The sequence below is a fragment of the Doryrhamphus excisus genome, linkage group LG14, assembly GCF_037039965.1.
Source record: "Doryrhamphus excisus strain RoL-2023G ecotype Guam linkage group LG14, RoL_Dexc_Guam_v1.1, whole genome shotgun sequence".
NCBI lineage: Eukaryota > Metazoa > Chordata > Actinopteri > Syngnathiformes > Syngnathidae > Doryrhamphus > Doryrhamphus excisus.
The window spans coordinates 1,833,190-1,852,925 of NC_136370.1; the positions used below are offsets into that span (position 1 = coordinate 1,833,190).

Genomic DNA, 19,736 nt, shown 5'->3' on the forward strand with positions numbered 1-19,736 from the left:
AAAAACAATCTTAAACTATATTAGGAAAGCAGGAAGTGAACAAATGTAACAGTTACTGATTGTAAAAGTACCAGATGGAGGGGTAGGATTTAATAAGCTTTGCTTCTTCCTACTCCTTTTGGACATGTGGAACTGGGAACTGATTTGACGAAAATTGAAAAAATGTAAAAAATTAAAAAAAAACTTAAACTATATTAGGAAAGCAGGAAGTGAACAAATGTAACAGTTAGTGATTGTAAAAGTACCAGATGGAGGGGTAGGATTTAATAAGCTTTGCTTCTTCCTACTCCTTTTGGACATGTGGAACTGGGAACTGATTTGACAAAAATTAAAAAAATGTAAAAAAAAAAACTTAAACTATATTAGGAAAGCAGGAAGTGAACAAATGTAACAGTTCGTGATTGTAAAAGTACCAGATGGAGGGGTAGGATTTAATAAACTTTGCTTCTTCCTACTCCTTTTGGACATGTGGAACTGGGAACTGATTTGACAAAAAATTTAAAATTAAATTAAAAAACAAAACAAAAAAACTTAAACTATATTAGGAAAGCAGGAAGTGAACAAATGTAACAGTTAGTGATTGTAAAAGTACCAGATGGAGGGGTAGGATTTAATAAGCTTTGCTTCTTCCTACTCCTTTTGGACATGTGGAACTGGGAACTGATTTGACAAAAATTAAAAAATTAAATTGAAAAAAAAAAATAAAAATTAAACTATATTAGGAAAGCAGGAAGTGAACAAATGTAACAGTTAGTGATTGTAAAAGTACCAGATGGAGGGGTAGGATTTAATAAACTTTGCTTCTTCCTACTCCTTTTGGACATGTGGAACTGGGAACTGATATGACAAAAATTTAAAAAATGTAAAAAAAAAAACTTAAACTATATTATGAGAGCAGGAAGTGAACAAATGTAACAGTTAGTGATTGTAAAAGTACCAGATGGGGGGGTAGGATTTAATAAGCTTTGCTTCTTCCTACTCCTTTTGGACATGTGGAACTGGGAACTGATTTGACAAAAATTTGAAAATTAAATTTTTTTTAAAAAAACAAAAAAACTTAAACTATATTAGGAAAGCAGGAAGTGAACAAATGTAACAGTTACTGATTGTAAAAGTACCAGATGGAGGGGTAGGATTTAATAAATTTTGCTTCTTCCTACTCCTTTTGGACATGTGGAACTGGGAACTGATTTGACAAAAATTAAAAAAATGTAAAAAAAATTTTTTTTAACTATATTAGGAAAGCAGGAAGTGAACAAATGTAACAGTTAGTGATTGTAAAAGTACCAGATGGAGGGGTGGGATTTAATAAGCTTTGCTTCTTCCTACTCCTTTTGGACATGTGGAACTGGGAACTGATTATGGGATGCACTCAATTGGAATATGATGCATGTTCAAATGGAATTAAACCATTACCATTACCATTACCATTACCATTACCATTACCATTTGTATTTCAAATAGTATCATGTAGTATCAAATAGTATCAAATAGTACCGTGGTGTCCTGGCTCTGTATTGACTTTGCAGTACCCCCCCCCCCCTCCCCCCACCCCAGGTGATGTCTGATGTTGGTGGGCCGGCTGAGTGACGCGCCAGAAGCAGCGTGTGCGCGCGCGCGCGTGCGCGCGCGACTCCGCGCTGTAATAAAGAGAAGCGCGCCAGCGTGAGAGCGCGCACACCAGTGGAGAAGGAGAAGCACGCCGACATCCAAAGTGCCTTTTTCAGCCCAGGAGGAGGAACCATGCCGTCGTCCCATTAAGAGTCACCTTTCCCCGCAGAACAGCGCTCCGCTTCGGGCTTAAGTCGGGCTTCCGCAACCTCAGCAGAACATTCTTGGCAGGTAAGTCTCCTCTTTTGCTTTATTGCGTTCTCCTGTCTCCATTATTTACACAAGTCAATAAGTACATCTTGTGCGGAACACTTGATGCTATTCATAGAGCGGGAATTTCATTATCCTGACCCCCATCCTGTCCCCTTTCCAAACTTTATTGTCAGCAGGAGTGTTCAATTCCAACACGCATTGAACACGCCAATACACACACATACACTCCTAACTACACACCAATCACATTCATGCCAGGTGCATTCAGGTTACACTGGGGAAAAATAAAACTTTAAAATTTAAAAAAAGAATTAACACCCCCCCACACAGGACTCAAAACATGTTAAAAGTAGTCAATAAAGTTGTAGTCCGACAGCTGACATGTAACATGTGGACTACAGGGTCAATCAATAGGAATGTTATATGTTTCATTATTTCAAAACGTCATGCTAATAGACCAACTTAAAGCTCATTCATTTGCTGACAAAGCCAACGAGCCAGTAGTTGACAGTATTCAACCTTCAACCTATTTTTGTGATACCAAATTTTGAGAGTTTTGTTAGCAGTAAACTTTTAATCATGAAAATTAGTCCTGCAACTATGATGATTAGTTTCGGTGATTTTACTTAATTATTGGCGGAATGGAACCCAAACGCAACGCTTAGTGGTTGGGTTCCCAAGAACGGGGGCACGCATGTCAATCACTGTTTTCTCATGTGTGGGAATATCATAAAAACATTTCAAAACATTTCATGGAATAGCAAAATAGTTGCAGCTTGAAGCGTTAAAATAACTCGATTTATCTATATTGTACAAGTTGTATTTATTTAATAACTAAGAAATGTATACATTTATTAATAAATAAAAAAATATTAAATAATGTATTATATAAATAAAAAAATATTATATATGAATAATTTATTAATCATTATTAAAACATAAAAAGTCCCCTAACTGTTGATATGTAATACATTTAAAGTCATAAATAAATTTGTAATTCATCTATATTATACAAGAAATTGTATTTATTTAATAACCAAGAAATTTATTAATTTATTAATAAATAAAAAAATATAAAATAATGTATTATTATATAAATAAATAAATATTATATATATAAATAATTTTTAATCATTATTAAAACATAAAAAAGTCCCCTAACTGTTGATACGTAATACATTTAAAGTCATAAATAAATTTGTAATTCATCTATATTATACAAGAAATTGTATTTATTTAATAACTAAGAAATGTATTAATTTATTAATAAATAAAAAAATATAAAATAATGTATTATTATATAAATAAATAAATATTATATATATAAATAATTTTTAATCATTATTAAAACATAAAAAGTCCCCTAACTGTTGATACATAATACATTTAAAGTCATAAATAAATTTGTAATTCATCTATATTATACAAGAAATTGTATTTATTTAATAACTAAGAAATTTATTAATTTATTAATAAATAAAAAAATATAAAATAATGTATTATTATATAAACAAAAAAATATAAAATAATGTATTATTATATAAACAAATAAATATTATATATATAAATAATGTTTAATCATTATTAAAACATAAAAAAGTCCCCTAATTGTTAATATGTAATATATTTAAAGTCATAAATGAAAATGTTATGTATATTATTTATTGAGGTGCCATCTGTCTCTGGTGATGGGTGACTCGCCCCCCATTTTTAAAAAAAAATATGCATTGGACAGTTTTTAACTCGCTAACTTGCGATTTTAGCCGTCTCCTTAGATCAGGGGTCTCAAACTCAATTTATCTGGGGGCCACTGGAGCTAGGGCCTGGGGGAGGCTGGGCCGCATCAGGTTTAAACATTTTTTTTAATTAAAAACAGAAAAAATTAATGCTTTTGCATTAAGAAAAGCTCTGATAAAACATTCCACTGTTCTCCAATATCTTAATTTGTATTTTTCTATAAAAATAAGTAAAAAAATAAATAAACAAATCAAGAATAAAGAAAATAAATCAGTAATAAATAAATATAATAATAAAATATGAATATGAAATCACATATAGTTGCTGGGTAGAGAATTTATTATTTTTCAGATTCAAATGATCAGTATTAACAGTTATTTAACTTTAACATGAACATTAATGAAACTTAATCATTTTACCCAATTAGCAAGTTAGCATTGTACTCGATTCCATCTGGTTAGCAGCGTCGTAACTTTAACCACATGTTTGATGAGCTGCCTTATCTTATGACTTGTATTTTACACTTGTGGTATTTCTTGATAAATACGTCATAAGCCTTTAGCGTCACTGCTAATACAATGACACAGCTCGTTTCTGGGTACATGATACCATACGGCATCTATATCAAACATTAAACTTTCATATCAAGGCAGCGGGCCTCAAACTAGCATCCCGTGTACCGCATTTGGCCCGCGGGCCGCAAGTTGGAGACCCCTGCCTTAAATCTTCTGAAAGAGGCTGTGGTTGGTCTACAAATGAGCAGCTCCTTTGGGTTAAAGATGTGGTTGCCAGCTCCCATGGAAGGTTCTCGGCTATTAGCTTGGCTAAGTCCAGGCGATGACCTTTTTTGGGCCAGGCGCTGGATATGCATTTTCGCTTTGGTGACAAGAAGATTAACGAGTAAATGCGGCACAATTAGCGCATGCAGAATAAACACAACACAAGACAAAAGAGGCCAGAGGCGACGTCTACATTCAAAGTTGACACTTAACCCCCTGCTGCTTCCATCGCAGTGCCCTCACCCCTATTGTCACTAATTAATGAGGCAGTCTACTTAATGAGGCTCAATCCAATAAAGTCCATGTGCATGAGATCAGAGGTCTGCAAGAAAAAAGCCATTAGCTGTTCTTAGCACTTTGGGCTAATCAGGGTCAGATGGGAATGCTGTCCGGAGCATGATGCGGCACGGAATTACATTACACTGCACATTCTTATATACGCTGATACGGCAGATGTTGGTATCTGTACCAAGTCAACATGATACCGATACTTCATAACTAAAATTTTTGATTTGACTTGTGTTTGTTTTTACTAACGGTCATCAGAAGACAACTCAACATTTATCAAGAAATACCACAAAGGCGATAAAATACTCAGAAAAATCATTTTTATACTTAATACCTTGTTCAAAATAAGGTTGTTTGTACAAAGCAAAATATGCTAATCATTCAGGAGGTCGGAATCCCCGGAGAAAACCTACGCTTGCACAGGGAAGAACATGCAAACGTCACGCAAAGATGGCCAAGGGTGGAATCGAACTTGGGTCTCCTAGCTGTGTGGCCTGCACGCTAAGCGCTCGGTCATATTCTATTGACTGTAATTCAAATCCTCTGGCTTTTTGGCCCTCAAGTCTTCCTTTCTGACTCGTTCCCTGAGTTTGTAAACAATAATAATAATAATGACAACTTTGTCATTGAAAATGAACGGATAAAGGTTTGATTCCAGCATGAAAACTTTCATAATTCCTCATGCATGTAAATGCATAAAAATGATTAATGAAATTCAGAACCTTGGTTAGCATCATTCATTTGTTCCAGAAGGTCTGACTCTAACCGAATCGGATGCTAACCAAATAAATTTTTCACACAAGAAATGCAAATCCAGTTACATGTTTAAACACATATTTATATCATTTTAAAGTATAGTTGGGCATGCAGAAAATAATTCCTCATACATGTAAATGCATAAAAATGATGAATGAAATTCAGAACCTTGGTTAGCATCATTCATTTGTTCCAGAAGGTCTGACTCTAACCGAATCGGATGCTAACCAAATAAATTTGTCCCATAAGAAATGCAAATCCAGTTACATGTTTAAACACATATTTATATCATTTTAAAGTATAGTTGGACATGCAAAAAATAATACCTCATGCTTTTTGGTTACAGTCCATTTATGGACGCTCAACTTTTTCCACATTCCTTGACCCAATCAAACTATTCCAACATCGAAATATTCAGCTCGCCTCTCTCGAAATGCATTACCCCAAATTCCCGTCATTATTTGTAATTCATAGACAACTTTGTCATTGAAAATGAACGGATAAAGGTTCGATTCCAGCATGAAAACTTTCATAATTCCTCATGCATGTAAATACATAAAAATGATGAATGAAATTCAGAACCTTGGTTAGCATCATTCATTTGTTCCAGAAGGTCTGACTCTAACCGAATCGGATGCTAACCAAATACATTTTTCACATAAGAAATGCAAATCCAGTTACATGTTTAAACACATATTTATATCATTTTAAAGTATAGTTGGACATGCAGAAAAGAATTCCTCATACATGTAAATGCATAAAAATGATCAATGAAATTCAGAACCTTGGTTAGCATCATTCATTTGTTCCAGAAGGTCTGACTCTAACCGAATCGGATGCTAACCAAATAAATTTGTCCCATAAGAAATGCAAATCCAGTTACATGTTTAAACACATATTTATATCATTTTAAAGTATAGTTGGACATGCAAAAAATAATTCCTCATGCTTTTTGGTTACAGTCCATTTATGGACGCTCAACTTTTTCCACATTCCTTGACCCAATCAAACTATTCCAACATCGAAATATTCAGCTCGCCTCTCTCGAAATGCATTACCCCAAATTCCCGTCATTATTTGTAATTCATAGACAACTTTGTCATTGAAAATGAACGGATAAAGGTTCGATTCCAGCATGAAAACTTTCATAATTCCTCATGCATGTAAATGCATAAAAATGATGAATGAAATTCAGAACCTTGGTTAGCATCATTCATTTGTTCCAGAAGGTGTGACTCTAACCGAATCGGATGCTAACCAAATAAATTTGTCCCATAAGAAATGCAAATCCAGTTACATGTTTAAACACATATTTATATCATTTTAAAGTATAATTGGACATGCAGAAAATAATTCCTCATGCATGTAAATGCATAAAAATGATCAATGAAATTCAGAACCTTGGTTAGCATCATTCATTTGTTCCAGAAGGTCTGACTCTAACCGAATCGGATGCTAACCAAATAAATTTGTCCCATAAGAAATGCAAATCCAGTTACATGTTTAAACACATATTTATATCATTTTAAAGTATAGTTGGACATGCAAAAAATAATTCCTCATGCTTTTTGGTTACAGTCCATTTATGGACGCTCAACTTTTTCCACATTCCTTGACCCAATCAAACTATTCCAACATCGAAATATTCAGCTCGCCTCTCTCGAAATGCATTACCCCAAATTCTCGTCATTATTTGTAATTCATAGACAACTTTGTCATTGAAAATGAACGGATAAAGGTTCGATTCCAGCATGAAAACTTTCAGCTCGTTCAGGATATCTGGACTAGGAATTCTTATTACTCGGACAATTCTCATCCTATTCTATAAGTATTCCAACACTCAAATGTTTTGATGTTTCACATTCCAAAAAATCCTTTGGAATTTACAAATGTGCCCCAAATGGCATTTTTTCCAGGTTCTCAAAACAGCCATGCTAACAATTTCCCACATTCTAATTTGTCCACATTTTGCTTCCATCAATTCAGTTCAGCTCTTCAGCATTCGCATGCGGTTTCTCCCGAAACGGACTTCTGTCGTATTGTGAAACTTGTGAAAGTTCCGGTCGAAGCTTTGCTGGGTTGCCAAGCCCAGCCTGATCAGATTTAGGTGGAGGTGAGAGCCAAAGTCTCGGAGGCGCTGAATCTCACAGGCTTGTCTAAAACAGAAGGCCTTCACGGCTGCTGTGATCTGGAGGGTCCTGGTATGCGGACATTAAAGGGTTAAAGGTGAGCAGCGGCTCAGCGGCAGAGCACTTATATCCTCAATGACCCCCCGAGTAAAAGTCAATTACTTCTGCGTCTTGATCAGAAAGGAAGAGACCACAGGGGGCTGTTTGAGCTTCACTGCTCCTCATTACAACTACTTCATCCCCCACAAGTGATGAGTAGCCCGACCGCAGCCTGGAGCCTTTCACCTTGTTTACGTTTGACGCAAACCACATCAAATCTTACATCAAACCGCCAAGCAACGCTTCAATCCATAAGAAACGTTCTGACAGCATCTTAACCCCTTTGATCACCAACTTATCCAACACGGACGCAACCCAGCAGCCCCAAGTATCGGGGTCCTGTTGAAGCTGCTGGAATTTCACTCCTGGATCACAACAATTGTTAACTCCAAATACAACCACGTTGTATCCATGTGTGTATCCTCCAAGTTGTTTAGAATCCATAGCTTCCTTCTTAAACGACCAGAAAATGACAGAACCTTGGTTAGCATCATTTATTTGTTCCAGAAGGACATGCAGAAAATAATTCCTCATGCATGTAAATGCATAAAAAAGATGAATGAAATTCAGAACCTTGGTTAGCATCATTCATTTGTTCCAGAAGGTTTGACTCTAACCGAATCGGATGCTAACCAAATAAATTTTTCCCATAAGAAATGCAAATCCATTTACATGTTTAAACACATATTTATATCATTTTGAAGTATAGTTGGACAAAGAATTCCTCATGCATGTAAACACATAAAAATGATGAATGAAATTCAGAACCTTGGTTAGCATCATTCATTTGTTCCAAAAGGACATGCAGAAAATAATTCCTCATGCATGTAAATGCATAAAAATGATGAATGAAATTCTGAACCTTGGTTAGCATCATTCATTTGTTCCAGAAGGTCTGACTTTAACCGAATCGGATGCTAACCAAATAATTTTTTCCCATAAGAAATGCAAATCCAGTTACACGTTTAAACACATATTTATATCATTTTGAAGTATAGTTGAACATGCAGAAAATAATTCCTCATGCATGTAAATGCATAAAAACGCTGAATGAAATTCAGAACCTTGGTTAGCATCATTCATTTGTTCCAAAAGGACATGCAGAAAATAATTCCTCATGCATGTAAATGCATAAAAATGATGAATGAAATTCAGAACCTTGGTTAGCATCATTCATTTGTTCCAAAAGGTCTGACTCTAACCGAATCGGATGCTAACCAAATCAATTTTTCCCATAAGAAATGCAAATCCAGTTACATGTTTAAACACATATTTATATCATTTTAAAGTATAGTTGGACATGCAGAAAAGAATTCCTCATGCATGTAAATGCAAAAAAATGATGAATGAAATTCAGAACCTTGGTTAGCATCATTCATTTGTTCCAGATGGTTGGACTCTAACCGAATCGGATGCTAACCAAATCAATTTTTCCCAGAAAAAATGCAAATCAATTTACACATTTAAACACATATTTATGTCATTTTAAAGTATAGTTGGACATGCAGAAAAGAATTCCTCATACATGTAAATACATAAAAATGATGAATGAAATTCAGAACCTTGGTTAGCATCATTCATTTATTCCAGAAGGGGAAATTCTGGAAAATTTTGGGAAGCCGAACTGAAATGTTGCACGGAAAATGAAATTGCCAGGAAAAGTGGGAATCTTGGGGATATGGGAAATTGATAGCCTGAATGATTTGATGGTTTGAATGGGTTGGGAAATGTGGAAGTGGTAAGAATGGTCAAGATGAAAGAGACTCGTTTTATGGAAAATATGGAATTCCAGGAAAACCCAACATTGTTGGAATACTGAAATACCCAGAATGTTTTCACCTGGTTTGAATTTGTGTGAAAATATCGAAGTAGTGTTTTGGGGAAATTTGGGAAAATTTTGAGGGAACTTGTGAGTGAATTCTGAAGAGCTGAAGCCGAACTGAAATGTTGCACGGAAAATGAAATTACCAGGAAAAGTGGGAATGTGGGAGATATGGGAAATTGTTAGCCTGAATGATTTGATGGTTTGAATGGGTTGGGAAATGTGGAAGTGGTAAGAATGGTCAAGATGAAAGAGACTCGTTTTATGGAAAATGAGGAATTCCAGGAAAAAAACAACATTGTTGGAATACTGAAAATACCCGGAATGTTTTCACCTGGTTTGAATTTGTGTAAAAATATCAAAGTAGTGTTTTGGGGAAATTTGGGAAAATTCTGAGGGAACTTGCGTGTGAATTCTGAAGAGCTGAAGCTGAACTGAAATGTTGCACGGAAAATGAAATTGCCAGGAAAAGTGGGAATGTGGGGGATATGGGAAATTGTTAGCCTGAATTTTTTGATGGTTTGAATGGGTTGGGAAATGTGGAAGTGGTAAGAATGGTCAAGATGAAAGAGACTCGTTTGATGGAAAATGTGGAATTCCAGGAAAACCTAACATTGTTGGAATACTGAAATACCCGGAATGTTTTCACCTGGTTTGAATTTGTGTAAAAATATTGAAGTAGTGTTTTGGGCGAATTTGGGAAAATTTTGAGGGAACTTGTGAGTGAATTCTGAAGAGCTGAAGCCAAACTGAAATGTTGCACGGAAAATGAAATTGCCAGGAAAAGTGGGAATGTGGGGGATATGGGAAATTGTTAGCCTGAATGTTTTGATGGTTTGAATGGTTGAGAAATTCGGAAGTGGTAAGAATGGTCAAGATGAAAGAGACTGGTTTTATGGAAAATGTGGAATTCCAGGAAAACTCAACATTGTTGAAATACTGAAAATACCCGGAATGTTTTGATTTGAATTTGTGTAAAAATATGGAAGTAGTGTTTTGGGGAAATGTGGGAAATTTTTGGGGATGTGCAAAAATAATTTGTTGCAATTGTTAAAATCGGTTGAGAAAAAATAAGGTTATTATTTCCTCAGTCGATTAATCTGAAGCTTGTTTTTTTTCTGATTAATCAGCATGAACCAAACATTGTTTGGTCTGCATCAAAAAGGAACAAAAATGATCGCAAGCTAATATGTGTGAATATTTTGTTATTTTGTTATTGCCAAAAAGACAAAGATAATAGGTTAAGGAAAAATTAAAATTAAAATTAAAATTAAAATTAAAATTAAAATTAAAATTAAAATTAAAATTAAAATTAAAATTAAAATTAAAATTAAAATTAAAATTAAAATTAATTTATTTAATAAAAAAATACAAATAAAATATATAATAATAAAAAATAAAATATAATAATAATAATAATAATAAAACGCGGTAGAAAATGAATGAATAATAATAATATACATTTTATTTGTATAAAATGACAAATATTCACATTTGAGAGGCTCAAATCAGAGGATATTTACATTTTTAAATAAAAAAAAACATTCACGGAATACCAATTGATAAATTGTATAATCAATGAATCATTGCTTCATCCATTCATCTTGTGAGATATGTAATATTTGTACATGTAGTATTAAAATACTATGAATATATTCCATTCAGTAGTGTCTTTAAAGTGGATTTGCTGGCTGACAAGATGAGTTGAATGAACAGGAGTCATAGAACAGGAAGTGGCTGTCAATCAAATGCAGACTGGAACAAAGATACATTGTTGTCTTGTTATTCCTGCTTATCAAACCTGATTTAACAGCTCACGGGCTCGTGCTGAATGCTGCCATTCTCTCACACCGCCTTTGACAGCTCCAGGCATGTTTCTGGGAAGGAGAAACACACACACACACACACACACACTTCGTTTTCTGTCTGACACGTCCATCTGCAGTATACCGTACATCTTCATGCTCATCTTCTTTGACACTTTTACTGCGGAATGAAGACCTCGCCATAACAAAGTGTTTATGATGTTCATCATGGTGGTTTTCCATAACCGCCCCAACTACCAGAACGTGCTGGTCTTTTAAAACATTTGGAAATCAACAAGAACAACACTAAGATAGAGTTTTACGTTTTCCTTTTCACGGTGCTACCGCTCCCTGTTGTGGATCAAACAGAAAGTCTCTTCGCACGTGGTCGTAATGAGCGTATCAGCATATCGTGGCAGCCTGTTGAACAGCTTCATCTCAGCTGGATGCGTATTAGCCTCAGATGGAGGTGTGCCTTTTGTCATTCCACTCCTTGTTCCAGAAGGGGGATGGGTTCTCGTATGTAGCGGCAATCTTACGACGGGAAAAAACAGTTGTTTAACGTCCTGATGATTTTGTATGCTTGCAAAGCCATGTTTAAAGTACATAACTTTTATAGGTTAGTTTTTAAACAAATCAGTGATCAAACTATTATCCAATCAATCGATACATTTTTTGGTTTTGTTTATAGACTTTGACTTCGACAAAAGTGAATATTTTCTAATTTTCTTAGTCAGTCATGAAAGACGACCTTTCACACACATCAGCTTTGACTTTGGCATTTCGTCAAAGATCGTCCAGATCGTTGCGAACCTAAATGTTAGCCTTTGGTCCAAATTGATTTGCTCCGTCTAGACCAGGGGTCTCGAACTCAATTTACCTGGGGGCCACTGGAGCTACGGTCTGGGCAAGGTTGGGCCGCATCAAAAAAAAAAAAAAAAAACGTATAAAAATTTCTTAAAAACAGAAAAATATACAAACTTTTTCAATGCTTTGGTTCCGATTTTCTACAATAAAAGCTCTGATAAAACATTCCACTGTTCTCAAATATCTTAATTTTTATTTTTCTGCACAAAATAAGATGAAAAATAAACAAATCATGAATAAATAAATATAATAATAATAATAAAAAGTTAAGAAAGCACATATAGTTGGTGGGTAGACAAATGATTTTTTTCAGATTAAAACGAACAAAGCATTATTAGAGCCCTGTAGACATGACAAAACACGACTATAGTCACATTTATACTCTTTTTATTTACAACATATTGCGCAACTGCAGGGTCTTGAGACACATGCTAACTCGCAAACTAGAGAGCTAGCTCAATTTATTTCCTTTCAACTTAAATAGCCAAAAACTTACCACTTCCACACGTATAGGGAGGATAACTATTAACAGTTATTTAACCTTTAACATGAACATGAATCAAACGTAAGAATTTTTTCTGGGTACATGATACCATACAGCATCCATATAAAAAACTTACCACTTCCACACGGATAGGGAGGATAACTATTAACAGTTATTTAACCTTTAACATGAACATGAATCAAACGTAATAATTTTTTCTGGGTACATGATACCATACAGCATCCATATCAAATTTGCGCGGCCCACGAGCCATGTGTTTGAGACCCCTGGTCTAGACTCAAGGGCCTAATAATGCTAAGTCTTAGCATTATTTTACAGTTGCAACTAACAATTATGAACGTGAAGATGGTTGTTTGAATTCATCAAGAATCGGTTAGGCCCTCGAGTCAAGACGGAGCAAATCAGTTCGGACCAAAGGCTAACATTTAGGTTCGCAACGATCTGGACGATCTTTGACGAAATGCCAAAGTCAAAGCCGATGTGTGTGAAACACAAAAGATGATCGGTCGTATTTCATTTAGATATACTAACAGAAAATTCCATACGCCCATACGCCCAAAAAGGGTGTCCCCAAGATGGAGGATGGTGTTTGTTTTGTGTCCTAGCCAACGACCGATACGGATGCATATTGTAGCAGTTCAGTGGATTTTGCATGCCCCTGTGAATGAGGATCCGTGTGATAAGACGAGTGCCCGTGTGAAGTTTTTCAAGAACAAATGCCCCCATCCCCTCGGACCCAAACCACTGATGATCCCTCTCAAAGACATTTTGTTCAAGCGCCTTAAAGCCAAATGACCTGACTTAATCCGTCAATGTTGTCTCTCCCAAACAGCCAATCGGACTTCTAGTCACGGCCATGGGAAGCAAAACTTTGCCAGCTCCGGTCCCGCTCCACCCATCTCTCCAGCTGGCCGACTACTCCCTCCTTCAGAGCTCCACAGGCCTCCAGCTGCCAGCAGATCACTTCCACGGCATCTACAGCTTCAGCGCCCTGCATGCCATCCAGCTTCACCAATGGACGCCAGGCTACCTTCCCGTGGCTTTGCCTCGCTGCACCATCTCCAAGCTGCCGGCTCACTTCTCCTCCGTTGCGTCCATCCCCATTTTCCCCCGCCTGCTGCAGCCCAAGCAGGACTCTGCAGGGTTGATGCAGAGCCTGAAGAAGAAGCCCCGCTTTGACTTTGCCAACCTGGCTACAGCCGCCACCCAAGAAGATCATATGAAAGCAGAAGACCTGAGCATGGCGGGTGTTGCCGCCGCCGCTGCAGCCGCAGCCGCCGCAGCCGCCGCCGCTGCAGCTTCATCTCACCATCCCAATTCACCGGGCCCGGGGTGCGTTTTGGATGTGACCAAGTTCTCCTCACCGGAACGCAAGTCCAGTCGAGGCCGTTTACCCTCTAAGACCAAAAAAGAGTTTGTCTGCAAATTCTGTGGCCGCCATTTTACCAAATCCTACAACCTGTTGATCCACGAGAGGACGCACACGGACGAGAGGCCGTACACGTGTGACATCTGCCACAAAGCCTTCCGAAGGCAGGACCACCTCCGAGACCACAGGTGAGAACTCTGTCAAATCCTTTTACAAAACGTACATGAACGCAACACATGCGTGGTTTCATCATTGGTAGCTTCATTGGTAGCTTTAGAACATATGTACATAATAATATTAATATAATATACATAGAAACAAGTTCCTAGGATTTAGACTAGGGGGTCTGCAACCCGCAGATCTTCAGTCTTGTCATTTGGTTTTTGACGCCAAAGTCGAAAATGAAATGCGCGTTTTGGAGTAGAGTTTGAAATATTCGACTCACTGCAAGTCCGTGAATGCATCCGCACTGTCTTCTGACTGCTGATTGGATCTTGGGCTGTGTTAGAAACCGCATACTTATACTACTACTACTACTCATACTAACTCTTTGAGTATGCAGTGTATGTACACTGGCAGTATGCGATTTTGGATACTGCATACTGCATACTGCATTCGCCAGAAATGTTGAGTATGTATCATCAGCTTACTACTCACACTCAAATTACCCAGGATGCACCACGGAAAAAAAAAACATTGGCTGAACACTTGATGGACAAAACCGCGGCGTCAAGCGGGATATATTACGAGTTGGTTCGCTTCTTGTTTTCAAAGTAAAAGCATTGATTTATGACTATGTTTTTTTTGTATAAGAAAAGTTAAAGGGTGTTTTATTTTGTGAAAATAACCGGAAGTGCGTTGCTCACTTTGACTAGCTTAAATTTTACCGAATTCGTCAGAACGAAATTGTAAACGGTTGGTATTTGGACAAATAAATGGAACAAAATGGAAAAAAATCTCAATAAAGTTATGTTTTATTTCATTTGAACATGCATCAGATTCCAATTGAGTGCATCCCATAATCAGTTCCCAGTTCCACATGTCCAAAAGGAGTAGGAAGAAGCAAAGCTTATTAAATCCTACCCCTCCATCTGGTACTTTTACAATCACTAACTGTTACATTTGTTCACTTCCTGCTTTCTATAATACAGTTTAAGGTTTTTAATTTTAATTTTAATTTTAATTTTAATTTTAATTTTTTTAATTTATTTATTTATTTATTTATTTAAATAATGTACCTCATACCTCATTACATTTGTTCACTTCCTGCTTTCTATAATACAGTTTAAGGATTTTAATTTTAATTTTAATTTTAATTTTAATTTTAATTTTAATTTTAATTTTAATTTTAATTTTAATTTTAATTTTAATTTTAATTTTAATTTTAATTTTTTTAATGTTTTATTTATTTATTTATTTAAATAATGTACCTCATACCTCATTACATTTGTTCACTTCCTGCTTTCTATAATACAGTTTAAGGATTTTAATTTTAATTTTAATTTTAATTTTAATTTTAATTTTAATTTTAATTTTAATTTTAATTTTAATTTTAATTTTAATTTTAATTTTAATTTTAATTTTAATTTTAATTTTAATTTTTTATTTATTTATTTATTTAAATAATGTACCTCATACCTCATTACATTTGTTCACTTCCTGCTTTCCTTGAACTGTATTATCACTTCCTGCTTTCCTTAAACTGTTTTATGGAAAAGTAAAAGTATGGCCATGGGAGTATGTCGTAGTTAGTATGCGGTTTCGAACACAGCCCAAGTGTCTCAAGACGTCTTGATGACTTAGCATGCTATCCAGGAAGACGTCCCTCAAAACTTGACTTAACTTGAGGTTTCACAAATATTGACTTTAGCGCCCAATAACATCACCAGACTTATGCATCCTTATGTATTCCCACACATGTCCAACTGTGGTGTGTTCAAGGACCGTCAAAGCACAGTGGGACGGGTGGCGGCATAACTGCGTAACCGTGTTAGTTAGCAAAGTTCATGTTTCCGTGTTGTAGAAAAGCTAACAGGATGTTATTAAGAACTCAGTTTGAAAAAAAAAAAAAAACAGGCTAACCTGGGCGCATGCTAGTCCACGTATGTATTCCATGTATATATGTCAGGGGTCTCAAACATGCAGCCCGCGAGCCAAATGTGGTCCGCAGGACACTAGTTTGAGGCCCCCGCCTTGATTAATGTTCATGTTAAAGGTTAAATATCTGTTAATAATTATCCTCCCTATCCGTGTGGAAGTGGTAAGTTTTTGGCTATTTAAGTTGAAAGGAAATAACTTGAAGGCTACCGTTTAGGTCGCTAGCTCTCGAGTTTGCGAGTTAGCATGTGGTTTCTTAACTTTTTATTATTATTATTATTATATTTATTTATTACTGATTGATTTTCTTTATTCTTGATTTGTTTATTTATTTTTCATCTTATTTTGTGCAGAAAAATAAAAATTAAGATATTTGAGAACAGTGGAATGTTTTATCAGAGCTTTTCTTGTAGAAAATTGGAACCAAAGTGAAGTTTTTTTAATTTTTTTGTTTTTAATAAATGCGTTTTTTTTTGGAAAACCTGATGCGGCCCAGTCTCGCCCAGACCCTAGCTCCAGTGGCCCCCCAAGTAAATTGAGTTTGAGACCCCTGATGTACGGTATTCCATAGCTAACTGGATAATAGATCCAACGCTTGGAAGAAAATGTTTGGACACCCCCGGTCTCGGTCCAACCAATGACCCGATGGTCTACAATCATTAGGTGTCGCCCTAACGCACGTTGGTAGTGAAGAGTGCTGTGAAGCTGTACTTCCTGGTCTCTAATTGCTTGTGCCTGATTGTGTCCCTTGCCTCAGGTACATCCATTCCAAAGAAAAGCCCTTCAAGTGTCAGGAATGCGGGAAGGGCTTCTGTCAGTCCAGGACTCTAGCTGTTCACAAAACGTTACACGTGCAAGTCAAGGAACTGAAGCCAGCCAAGATGAAGTGATTGGCTCTTCCTCCAGAGAAGCCAGACGGACACTGGATATTTACAGTAGGACCAAAGACCAAAGATAACGCTAACCAAAGAACCAAAGACTTTTCATGCCGACCGTCGGTGGAGGATCTTCCAACATCTTCCACCTTTTGTTGGAATGCTGCTCAAGGATGAACAATTTCACCAGCAAGTTGTTTAAATAGGAGATGCGGAAATAATAATTCCATGAAGAGCGAGTGAGTGGGTGTACGTGGAATGTGAAACGGACATTAAGAGCAATAGAATCAAAGCATCCAAATGCCGGACTTGATCACCGCACAGCAACTTTATGCAAGCCACCGTATCGCAGCCGTTTCCTCCATTTCACTCGTTTGTCACATTCCAATGTTACTTTTGTACAGATGCATTATAACAGAAATGTATTTTTGCACTTTAATCTGATTATTGATTATAACATGTATCACTGGATTTGCCAAACCTATTTTCAAAATGAATAATCATTTCTAAATAAACATTTTTACTGTATCTGCTTGAGTCTCTTTTTAACCTGTCCTGTGGGCCCATTAAGTATGGTAGCTAGTAGCTTGTAGCTTGTAGCTTGTAGCTTGTAGCTTGTAGCTTGTAGCTTGTAGCTTGTAGCTTGTAGCTAGTAGCTTGTAGCTTGTAGCTAGTAGCTTGTAGCTAGTAGCTTGTAGCTTGTAGCTTGTAGCTTGTAGCTAGTAGCTAGTAGCTTGTAGCTAGTAGCTTGTAGCTAGTAGCTTGTAGCTTGTAGCTAGTAGCTTGTAGCTTGTAGCTTGTAGCTTGTAGCTAGTAGCTTGTAGCTAGTAGCTTGTAGCTTGTAGCTTGTAGCTTGTAGCTTGTAGCTAGTAGCTTGTAGCTTGTAGCTAGTAGCTAGTAGCTAGTAGCTTGTAGCTAGTAGCTAGTAGCTTGTAGCTTGTAGCTAGTAGCTAGTAGCTTGTAGCTTGTAGCTTGTAGCTAGTAGCTAGTAGCTTGTAGCTTGTAGCTTGTAGCTAGTAGCTAGTAGCTAGTAGCTTGTAGCTAGTAGCTTGTAGCTTGTAGCTAGTAGCTAGTAGCTTGTAGCTTGTAGCTTGTAGCTAGTAGCTAGTAGCTTGTAGCTTGTAGCTTGTAGCTAGTAGCTAGTAGCTTGTAGCTTGTAGCTTGTAGCTAGTAGCTAGTAGCTTGTAGCTAGTAGCTTGTAGCTAGTAGCTTGTAGCTAGTAGCTTGTAGCTAGTCCGAGACACTAATTAGATCAGATATTAGTTATAACTTTATCCATCCCTTACTGGGGAAATTTAACATATTTTCTGGACTATAAGTCGCTCCAGAGTATAAGTCGCACAAGGCCAAATATGCATAATTCGGTAGAAAAAAAAACAGACATAAGTCGCATTTTTTGCGGGTAATTAATTTGACAAACTACTTGACCAAAACAGATATTACGTCTTGTTATGGAACATAAAGAGTCTTTAATTCATAAGTCGCACTGGAGTATAAGTCGCATTTTTTGAGGGTACCGTATTTTCTGGACTATAAGTCGCTCCGGAGTATAAGTCGCACAAAGCCAAAACTGCATAATTAGGTACAAAAAAACATACATAAGTCGCACTGGAGTATAAGTCACATTTTTTGAGGGTACCGTATTTTCTGGACTATAAGTCGCTCCAGAGTATAAGTCGCACAAAGCCAAAAATGCATAATTAGGTCCAAAAAATATATACATAAGTCACACTGGAGTATCAGTCGCATTTTTTTGAGGGTACCATATTTTCTGGACTATAAGTCGCTCCGGAGTATAAGTCGCACAAGGCCAAAAATGCATAATTAGGTAGAAAAAAACATACATAAGTCGCACTGGAGTATAAGTCGCACAAGGCCAAAAATGCATAATTAGGTAGAAAAAAACATACATAAGTCGCTCTGGAGTATAAGTCGCACAAGGCTAAAAATGCATAATTAGGTAGAAAAAAACATACATAAGTCGCTCTGGAGTATAAGTCGCACAAGGCCAATAATGCATAATTAGGTACAAAAAAACATACATAAGTCGCACTGGAGTATAAGTCGCATTTTTTGTGGGTAATTAATATTACAAACTACTTGACCAAAACAGATATTACGTCATCTTGGAAGGCAAGTTCCATGTAAGATATGCTAACACAATGCTTATTCAGCTACACAAAAAATAAACATCAACAGAAAAGATGTCCAGTGTTTATGTAACATAAACAGTTTTTTCATTTATAAGTCTGGAGCTCTGGAGTATAAGTCGCAGGAACAGCCAACCTAAGTGCCAATTATAGTCCGGAAAATACGGTACTTTAATTAGTGAATTAAATGGCATTGTTAGCTAGCTCATGCTAACTCATCTTTCGTTGGAATGCACAGAAAAGGGAAATAAATATGTGTTCATGTTTCACATGAGTATTATGGTCGATGGGCAAAATCCTGTGTTGTTTTCCTTGAAGCAATATGCTAACTAGCAGGTAAGCTGGTTTATGAGCGACCACATTCTGAACTTCACATGCGGACATCCAGTCTAAAGTCAGGTCAAAGTCAGGTCAAAGTCAGGTCAAAGTCAGGTCAAAGCCAGGTCAAAGTGAGGTCAAAGTCTGGTCAAAGTCAGGTTCAAAGTGAGGTCAAAGTCAGGTCAAAGTCAGATCAAAGTCTGGTCAAAGTCTGGTCAAATTCAGGTCAAAGCCAGGTCAAAGCCAGGTCAAAGTCTGGTCAAAGTCTGGTCAAAGTCATGTCAAAGTCATGTCAAAGTCAGGTCAAAGTCAGATC

The 19,736-nt window shown here is 36.5% G+C and overlaps 1 protein-coding gene across 1 annotated transcript; it reads left to right on the plus strand.

Annotated features, from left to right (window-relative positions):
* Positions 1-1,696: 1,696 nt before the first annotated feature.
* Positions 1,697-17,480, plus strand: osr1 (odd-skipped related transcription factor 1). The gene is made up of 3 exons (XM_058077849.2): positions 1,697-1,842; positions 13,444-14,168; positions 16,835-17,480. The coding sequence occupies exons 2-3, from the start codon at positions 13,468-13,470 to the stop codon at positions 16,965-16,967; spliced, it is 834 nt and encodes a 277-aa protein (XP_057933832.2). The 5' UTR covers positions 1,697-1,842; positions 13,444-13,467; the 3' UTR covers positions 16,968-17,480.
* The last annotated feature ends 2,256 nt before the right edge of the window (positions 17,481-19,736 follow it).